General features: G+C 36.9%; 1 protein-coding gene across 7 annotated transcripts in view; it reads right to left on the bottom strand.

Moving 5' to 3' along the window:
* Positions 1-9,458, bottom strand: part of LOC107678435 (KAT8 regulatory NSL complex subunit 3) — a 37,372-nt gene that overhangs the window by 26,602 nt on the left and 1,312 nt on the right. For 6 of the 7 annotated variants that reach the window (XM_016473706.1, XM_016473701.1, XM_016473702.1 and 3 more), the window contains exons 2-13: positions 8,727-9,012; positions 7,703-7,873; positions 7,494-7,584; positions 5,702-5,887; positions 5,463-5,594; positions 4,007-4,123; positions 3,693-3,791; positions 1,712-1,783; positions 1,548-1,622; positions 1,268-1,425; positions 1,114-1,177; positions 727-915 (exon numbers count right to left, since the gene is read on the bottom strand). In XM_016473706.1, coding sequence (XP_016329192.1) covers positions 727-915; positions 1,114-1,177; positions 1,268-1,425; positions 1,548-1,622; positions 1,712-1,783; positions 3,693-3,791; positions 4,007-4,123; positions 5,463-5,594; positions 5,702-5,887; positions 7,494-7,584; positions 7,703-7,873; positions 8,727-9,007 — 1,635 coding nt within the window. In that variant the 5' untranslated portion in view covers positions 9,008-9,012. The remainder of the gene's footprint in view (positions 1-726; positions 916-1,113; positions 1,178-1,267; positions 1,426-1,547; positions 1,623-1,711; positions 1,784-3,692; positions 3,792-4,006; positions 4,124-5,462; positions 5,595-5,701; positions 5,888-7,493; positions 7,585-7,702; positions 7,874-8,726; positions 9,013-9,458) is intronic. The other variant, XM_016473703.1, reaches the window with a different exon arrangement.

Genomic DNA, 9,458 nt, shown 5'->3' with positions numbered 1-9,458 from the left:
CCTAATATATATATATATATATATATATATATATATATATATACATAGTAAATTGTACTAAAAGTTTTATTTATGTTTATATTTTATTATAATTAGACGTTCTTTTTGATTACCACAATTTAATTTAACCATTAAAATAGAATCCAGAAAAAGTACAGAAAAAAAAAATAAAACATAATTTGGGAAAAATAAAACCGAATAGAAGTTTTCTACGTAGATGAGGATAAAGCTGACAAAGCTTACACATATCTCTTGGTGTATCCAACATTTGTGACCCTGGACCACAAAACCAGTCATAAGGGTCAATGTTTTGAAATTGAGATTTATACATCATCTGAAAGCTGAATAATTAAGCTTTACATTGATGTGTGGTTTGTTAGGATAGGACAATATTTGGCCGAGATACAACTATTTGAAAATCTCGAATCTGAAGGTGCAAAAAAATCTAAATACTGAGAAAATCGCCTTTAAAGGGGTCCAAATGAAGTTCTTAGCAATGCATATTACTAATCAAAAATTAAGTTTTAATATATTTACAGTAGGACATTTACAAAATATCTTCATGGAGCATGATCTTTACTTAATATCCTAATGATGTTTGGCATAAAAGAAAAATCGGTAATTTTGACTCGTACAATTTTTTTTTGGCTATTGCTACAAATATGCCCAAGCGACTTAAGACTGGTTTTGTGCTCCAGGGTCACATTTGTTTTCAAATCTTCTCACCTCAGATCCAGATGGGGAGATGGGTACCCTCACAGCAGGTGAAGAGGGTCGTGACCTCTCAAGGTCAAAGGGCAGCTCACGACGAGGTTTCTTCTTCTTCTCTGCATCCAAATCTCGAGTCTCACCGGAGCCATGGCCATGGCTCTCAGTACGGGTCAAAACTCCTGTCAGAAAATCAACTATCTCATCCTGAAAACAAAGGGAAAAAAAGACTGTGGCTAAACACTATAGGGGACACACAAGACCGAGCAGTCAGCTTTCCCTAAAATTAGACTTTAGCTGGTTCTGACCTTTCATTTCACCCTGAATGACATGTGAAATCAAGCTTAACTGATTTGAATACTATGCTTATTAATTTTGTGGGGAAGAGAAGTGAGAAGTACTGACTTGAATGCAGCGATCCACCATGGTCTGGGTCAGGCCTTCCGTCTTCATCTTAGTGGAGTTGATCCTGTAAACAAAGCCGAATGCTCGCAACCAGTCTATACAGAGTGCTTCACCAGAAACACACACGTGAATGTCTGAAGACACGAACACAAACCTCAAGTTGTCGTCTGACCCTCCAACAACTACCATGCTGTTATCAGCCTGAATCTTCTCCCTGAACTCCTCCATGTTCTCAGGACTGCACTGAAGTGCGTTCTGACCGACCACAAACAGCACTGGAGTCTTCATGTCCAACAGCGGATCATCAACATCCTGACAAACACAGTCCAAACATTATACTTCAGCCCGCAATCTTTAAAGCATCTGCTAAATGTTCTCATGCTGCTCATCATGGCAAAGAGCAGGGAGAAACTATGAACTGTGTTTCCTCTTACCCCTCGTGGCCCATTGACAGTTTGGAGGGGGAAACCCAAACACACAACAGCAGTCACATACTCCATAAGGGACACCTGGACACAAACACAGACATCTATAAATTCATCAGTTTACAGCTGATCATAGACGACAATGCAGAAAACTAATGTTGAGAGAGACTTACATGACAAGAGATCAATGACCCCACATTCCAGCCCACCAAGATGATCGGCTTGTGAGGGAAGTGACTGTGAACCTAGAGCAAAAGAACACAATTATCTTTAAACACTTCATGTTTAGTTTTTTTCCCATCACCAAATATTATTTTTTTGGCACGAACATGATAATTTAAAATGACATACAATGACAGATAATTAAAAAAAATTATAATAATTGTCAAATTAAGCGTTAGCGTTAGTTCTGGCAGGTCACGCGAGTCAAGCTTGCATCAGCTGATTCTCAGATGATCACATCAACCTATAGGAATACGACACCTATCGCGGCATTCCTATATAAGCTCTATTCAGTATTATTCAGCAGCTTTTCAGCTTGCTCAGGAGCAAATTACCCTCCTCCATCCCCAGCTCCTCCTTTCGCCACAGTCAGGACTTGGCTTTCTGATATTCCTTGCTAATCAGACTCCTTTATCTTGAATAAAGTGTTACACTTAAATATCATTAAGTACATTAATGATATCTGCCTTGTTCTGTTCTGTTAACCCTAGGGGGGTTATTATTGCTGCTCTCCCTGCTCATTCATGACAGGCTGCATGGATGGGCAGGGAGGTTTTTGCCCAGAACAGAACCATACCGCCAAACCAAACTTTATGCTAAGTATCTATCATGTTGACGATAGTGGTCCTGACAGAACTGTTATTAAAAGCAGGACATTTTAGTAAAATATGTCATTTATAAACAAATTAATCATTTTAAAAATAAACAATTCAACAACTTTATATAAATTATATCCAGTATTCAGCTGTGTAATTTTTTTTTCCCATACTTTACAAACTGTGGCTTGTTATTATTTTCTGTGGTATTCTAGACCAATTCCACAAATAAGTGCTCTCTATAAATTTATTTGTACAAACGATTAAGGAATATAAGAATATGCCTTTAATTTCTTATAATTACTAGACAATCACAAATTGATAACAAAATAAATTTAGGACATCTAGATGGACAAGAACAGCATTTATCTGACGTGATCAGCTAAGAAAAAAAAAAAAAAAGAAGAAGAAAAACCTTGTAAATTCTTATACAATAATAATATATTTCAGAAAACAACAGTAAAATTACAATACTAATATTTATGTCTTAAAGGTGCACTAAGCGATTCTTGAAAAACCCTTTTGACCACATTGTCAGACCGTGTCCCAAAACACTCGCAGCCAATCAGCAGTAAGGGGCGTGTCTAGTAATGATAGGGAGAAGAGAGCGCTCAGTGAGTACACAGGACAGATATTAGCAGATCGACTATAGATAGCGAGAGATTGCACATAAAAAAAAAATAAAAGAGGAAAATTTCAGAGGAACAAAACATTAAAAAGGAGGGTTACGATCAGGCAAGAGGTAGGACCCGCATAAATATTGGAGCATCTTTCCATCAGTGGAGAAACTCAAGGAGCGTGAAGGCCTGGAATCGGATGCCGAGGTTGCTTTGCTTTCAAAAGTGTATGTGCAGACCTTAAAGCTTCCCTTTTGTTGATAACAAATTTGGGAAGATGGTTGGCACCATCAACCCAAACTCACAGCACTTGTAGAGCAGCATTTCCTGTGAAGTGCTCCAGGACACTGAAAACACTGGATCATGAGCTGCTCACTTGTTACTGAACACAGTACCATGCTGCACTCTGAAACATGCACAGGTTACTGGCCGGATGACACGATTTATATACACTCGCCAACACTGGGTTTTTACTCACTTTTGCTGCTAATCATGTGTTCATTTTGAACACTGTCTGAGTGCTGCTGAAAGCCACACTAAGCATAAAATAAATGCATTTTAAATGTATCTGAAAATGTATCCAATTTTCCTCATATATACAATTCACATGGATCATACACCGGAGATCAGAAAATACAGAAAAATCACATCGCTGACTTCTATAGTTTTCTCTAAGCGAAAGTGTCATTGGCTAGCTAGAGCTGTGTGTTGTTTTGTACCTCAATGACTTTTCCTCTGACTGTGCCGATCATGTGCTCTACACACTGCGTGATTCCGATGTTGGCTCCACTGCCCACATGAACGTTAATGGGAATGACCTGAATCACCAAAACAGACAGACACAAAATGCAGAATCAGTTTTATTTCAATCAGAAACTGAAAGGACTCTATGAATGCAAGAATAACATTAACACAATATTTTATTTACAAATTATGTTAATCTCAATGAAACCAAGCCTACATCTGAAATTATGATGGAGAACACAAAATCGAAGTGTTTGAGACAGCTGTATTTGCCTGTGATTTTGCATACCTTCCCTAGACAGGAGAGCTGAGACTGCCAGAATCTCATTCGTCGGGAGGTAGAGAAGGTGGGATTTGTTGGTCCTGAGGGGGCTATCAGGATCAGGGGGGATCCAGGAAGTTTACTCTGAAATAATAAACATGAGCACACAAATCAGATTCAGACAGCAATCAAGACATCCATCAGGAGTATAGCAGACATTTCCTGTTAAAGACTTTTATATTACACAAATACTACCACAAACAAGTATCTCCCATTCTCAATAACCCTGTAAAGCCTGACATAGTCAGAAAATTTTTTTTTTTTTTTTTTTTTTTATTGAAGTTTATTGAACCTTCAGACAAAACATTAAAAATTAATCTTCAAAACAAATTTGATGCAGATGCTGGTATTCATATAGCCAAAAAGTGAGATTAAATTCTGATAGCTTGTAATGTGAATCAGTGGTATATTTATAACAGTATAGCAGACCATTTACACGAAATGCATATACATTTCAGTTGTTACTCTATATCTATAACAGAATGTCTTAAGATAATATTTAAATGTTTAGTTTTATAATCAAAGCGCTGCCATTTTTATTATGGGGTCAAACAAATAATGCAATGCAATACAATGATAGTTGAGAGCAGTGTTGTGCAAGTTACTCTGGAAATGTAATTCAAATGACAGATTACCGATTACTCCCCTTTTAAAAATAATCAAGTTCTGATTAATTTATTTCAGAAGTATTTAGTTACATTACTAGTTACGTTACTTTTGTCTGTACATCAATGAAATTGACATGAAATAGTACGTTTCATGACGCCTAGCCACAAAATCCCAGCATAACCGCTCCTGATAAAATATGTGTTATTAAAGCATCAACATTCAAAACCCACTGTTATTTTTAACTAAAAGCAAGCATAGGCTGCGGCGTGCATGGTTTGGAATGGCAGAATGCGAACAGCGCTTCCTTTATAATCTCTAAAAAGTTGACTCACAAAGCTCTGTTATACCACAATGAATATATGCATAATGAATCGTTCATAATTCGTGTGTTAATGAGAGGATTCGTGAGCACGCAAATTTCAGCACTGCACAGGAACTCCGGCGTTTGAGCGGTGAGTGGATTAGACACCTCTGATTGGTCATTGCGCTCCAGAAATCAACAGATATGTCTGTGATTGGCTAGATTGCTCGACGCTGCAAACACGTGTTATAAATAGAAACTCTGCCTACGCTTGCGCCTGTTAATCATTTTTATTTTATATTAGTTGTTCTTGTTGCAATAGATGAATAAAAATGTATTTGTTTTGAGATATTTTGTAAGTGTTCATCTTGAAATATCACCAACAACATAAAAGTTACATTTACTTTATAAGAAATAGTTTATATTTCACAGCAAAAAGACACATGACCCACGACCTGAAAGGGGACATTATTACAATTATATCAAAAGAACAAAATAAAGTGCAGTACATACTGGTTTGTTGTGTGATAGTACACCCACAGCAGGGTCCCATGGCCGCTTAAGGAGCAGAGAAAGAGCCTCAGCTCCCGCCGCTCCTGTTTTTACAGAGGATGACAGCAACATCCTGTCGATCAGGGATGGTACCTAAAAGGGTAAATGTGGAGATGTCATAAGAGAAGAATAAAAAACAGTGTAACCTCTTCCTATGGACTCTACACAAACCGTGATAATATGATAATAAGGCATCCCACCTTGCTTTTGAGTGTCTGCAGTACATCAAGGTAAGCGGCCAGCATAGCAAGACTCAAAGACTCCACAAGTGTGCTATGAAGCCACTGAGTCAGCTTTATGTCCCAGTTGATGCTGGCCAGAGCGTGGCGGACCTTACGAGCACATTTATCCACAGCTATTCTGCGTAAGACAGGTTCATTACTGGCCTGTGAAGAGCAGAGACACAGAGTAAGAGAGAGAGCATTTTGCATTAGAACAACCATCTATCCATCATGATGTTTCTCATTTGGTTTTGTGGCAGGTCTGTTCCGACAGCAGGGATAAATAATGGTAAAAGCAAATAATCCAATTTTAGAAAATAATCATGCATAGCTAAACAAATAGGATTATCAACTTTTAAAAAGGAACAATGCATCTCATATCTTTTGTTTGTTGACATCCAACTGATACTGATATTAGTAGCCTCGGGTAGGACTGGGCTATAAACAATCATATAGAGATTGCGATAAAAGTTATGTTGATATCAATGACAAGCTCTGGACATTTTTACTTGATAAGGATTAATCTAACAGTCTATCACACACAGCAGAAATAAACACGACAGCAGCCAGTCGGTGCATGCCACTGTAAGTCTGCATGATCTGTGCGCGTCTGTGTGAATGAGTGGCATAGTTTCATCTACTACACAAACGCAAACATGTGACGCTTGCAGTGTTTTCAGCGTCTGTGTCTCAATATATAAGGAGGTAAACTTCTCCAGAGCTGCTCTGAGAGTCACATTTATTTGAGAAAAACTACCATCAAACACACACTGAAACTGAAAGTAAAACTGAAAGATCTTCATGACAAACCATCAAAATAAAAGTTCAGTTTAACTTGAAGAAATTGTGACAGAAATATATTACTACTACTGTACACTAAAATTTACTTCTTAAAGAAATAACAATAATATTTTTAAGGACTTTCATACAACCAAGATATTTTTCATCCAAATTAATTGTCATATTTTCATTTGATTACAATTTAAAAGATTGATTCAATTGTTAAAGTTGTATTAATACATTTAATTAGACACCATTTTGATGATAAAATTGTAATATATCATAAAACAGAATCCAGAAAAAAATAAAATGAAAGACACAAGCAAATTTAATGGGGCCCTAAATTAAAAGGTTGCTAGTCTTTGGAGTTCAATAGTGAACAAACAAGTTGCGTTTACATTAATTCTCAAGGTCTAAAAAACATGTGGAAAGTATTTTCTTCCCATTGTGATAAATAGCAATTGTGTATAAAATATATTGTGATCAGGTCATTTTAAATAAATGTGTTTTTTTACCAAATAGAGGTCTAGAGAAGACCAATCTGTGTGTGTGTGTATATATATATATATATATATATATTTGAAAAACAAAAAACTTATCAAGTAATTCTATATCATAATTATTTCTTCGCTTCTCCTCTCTTGTCTGTAAACTGTAAATTACCAAACCTAAAGTGCCAAGAAGCAGGATCAGAGAATGAATTTCACCTACAAAAAAGGTAAGAAGATCTGATGTGGGATTTCGTATTTTATCAACTCGGGTTGAGTTTTTCTTTTGTTTAAAAAAATAATAAATTACGCACGTCAGGTTTGGGTAAGAAGTGATCAGGTACAGATCTTAGGACCTTTAGAAGACATCTAGTATACAGTCTAGGACCACCATCATTACAGCCAGTGAAAAAATTGTTACAAGCACCTTTAATAATCAGCAGCTCTTGCATTTAACTAAACAAAACAGAGCTTGCGAGTTAACCCCAGGTTTGAAAACTCACCCCCTCATTGGCCAGTCTGCTGAGTCTTTCTGCCTGCAGTGCTTTCAATACTTTATTGAAGAGCTTGTTCTGAGCCAATGACCAGCCAGCCCTAAAACAGATTGAAGAACAGTTGATCACCAACAGAGCAGCTCAGATGTTTGAGAAAACTATATTTTTCTTCTCATACATCTGCAAACTTGTAGTTATCCTAGAGCAGCTTTTCTTACTTGTTGATGTGTTCTTCCCAATCATCTGGAGGAAGTGGTCCATCAGCGATGGTTCGAGCAAACAGAACGTGACGATCACACTCGTTCATCACACTACGGGCTTTCTGATTGTCATAGAGAGGCATTGGCATGGGTGTGACCGTCTCTACATCAATGGAAATGTCCGAATCACTGTAGTGGATAACATTTTTTCAATTCACATTTATAACTCCATATGCATTTACTTATAAACAGACCAGCTTTAAAATGTCTTGGGCCATATGATTTCCGCACAACCTCATTTACCAAAAAATGTAATTACATTATGCTTAAAAAAATAATTGATTGATTCACAAATTGTTAATGTTTTATGGTTTCATTTGATTACCACTATTTTTGCTAATAAATTTATATACAGTCATGTTCCAGAAAATTAAAGCACATCTGATTAAGGTATATTATTGTAAAAAAACGTACTAAATAATTGAAATGATAAAATGTTATGAATTAAAAAATAATTAAACCACTGAAATGGAAAAATTTAAATGGAAAACACAGAATTTGGGGAAAATAATACAAAAATTATACAGAAATAATAATGAAAAAAATACAACAGCAAAATATAAGGGTCAAAAAATTTAACGTGTTAAAATTCAAATAAATTATTGTTAAATTGAACACATTTCATGATTTCAACTAGACTTGATTACTAAAAATTAATTTGCCAAAAAAATTAATTAAAACAAACAAGCGGAATTCATGACGGAATCCATAGGGCCCTAAATAAAATAATCTAAATAATGAACAGCTGACGTCATAGTTGCAAACCAGTGATGTAACATTTGTTTCAGGCAATCTGATCACAAGCAGACAGCGCTAGTGCGCTACACTATTATCAGACACATTTGAGCTCCAGGAGAAATGATTTGAGATGCTAACTTGCACTTGATAACTTGTGATCAGATCACCCAAAACAGGTGTTAATTCCAAGTGTAAACCAGGCAAAATATCTCCCGCCACTGATAATCCAGAATTCTTCACTCACACAGAAGGCTCCGGCTGCCGCCGCGGGGTGACGAACAGCATGCGGGTGGGCCGCGCGCTGCTGGCATCCGGGTGGGCGTTCCAGGGTTTGGCATAGCTGTGGTCAAGAAACACGAGGTCCAACTCTCGCTCATGAAGCGACAGCTGGAAGAGCAGGGACGTCCCCATCCTACGAGCCGACGTCTGGAAGTCTCTCTCTCCTCCAGGACGGAACATGGTCCTCGGGCCCCACACGGAGGCTCTGCGGTTCCTGCAAAAATGGGACGCTTGCACCGTAAACATCAACCCTACAATGAAACAATCCCTCAGTATCAAGCACCCCGCTAAATGAAACCTTTCTACTGAAACTTACATATATTTCTATTTAAATATTTGTAAGGATGAAGCTGCAATGTAATAAATGTAATATCAAATTACGTGCTACATTTATAATCAGGTACTTTTACATATGCTTTAGTATGTTCGTCCAAAAAAACAGTTATTTCTACTTGAGTAAAGTGTTAAATTATTGAGATCTTTGTTATGATCTTACTGGCATTTGTTATTATTTGTTAATGAGAGTGGTGGCTAATGCTAACTTACCACAGATTTAATGTAGCAACAATAGTGGAAACAACAAAGTTACCATGGTACATTTTTAGGGGGTCCCTGCTTTTAAAACCCAAGAACGTGTTGTAAGCCTCACAAGCACAGATGTTAACCAAGAAATACTGCTAAAGTAGCTACTGAAGCA

This window comes from Sinocyclocheilus anshuiensis, unplaced genomic scaffold (genome assembly GCF_001515605.1).
Source record: "Sinocyclocheilus anshuiensis isolate Anshui unplaced genomic scaffold, SAMN03320099.WGS_v1.1 scaffold112, whole genome shotgun sequence".
Lineage (NCBI taxonomy): Eukaryota > Metazoa > Chordata > Actinopteri > Cypriniformes > Cyprinidae > Sinocyclocheilus > Sinocyclocheilus anshuiensis.
Note: the sequence above shows the minus strand (reverse complement) of the source record. Positions and strands in the feature narration are given on the sequence as shown.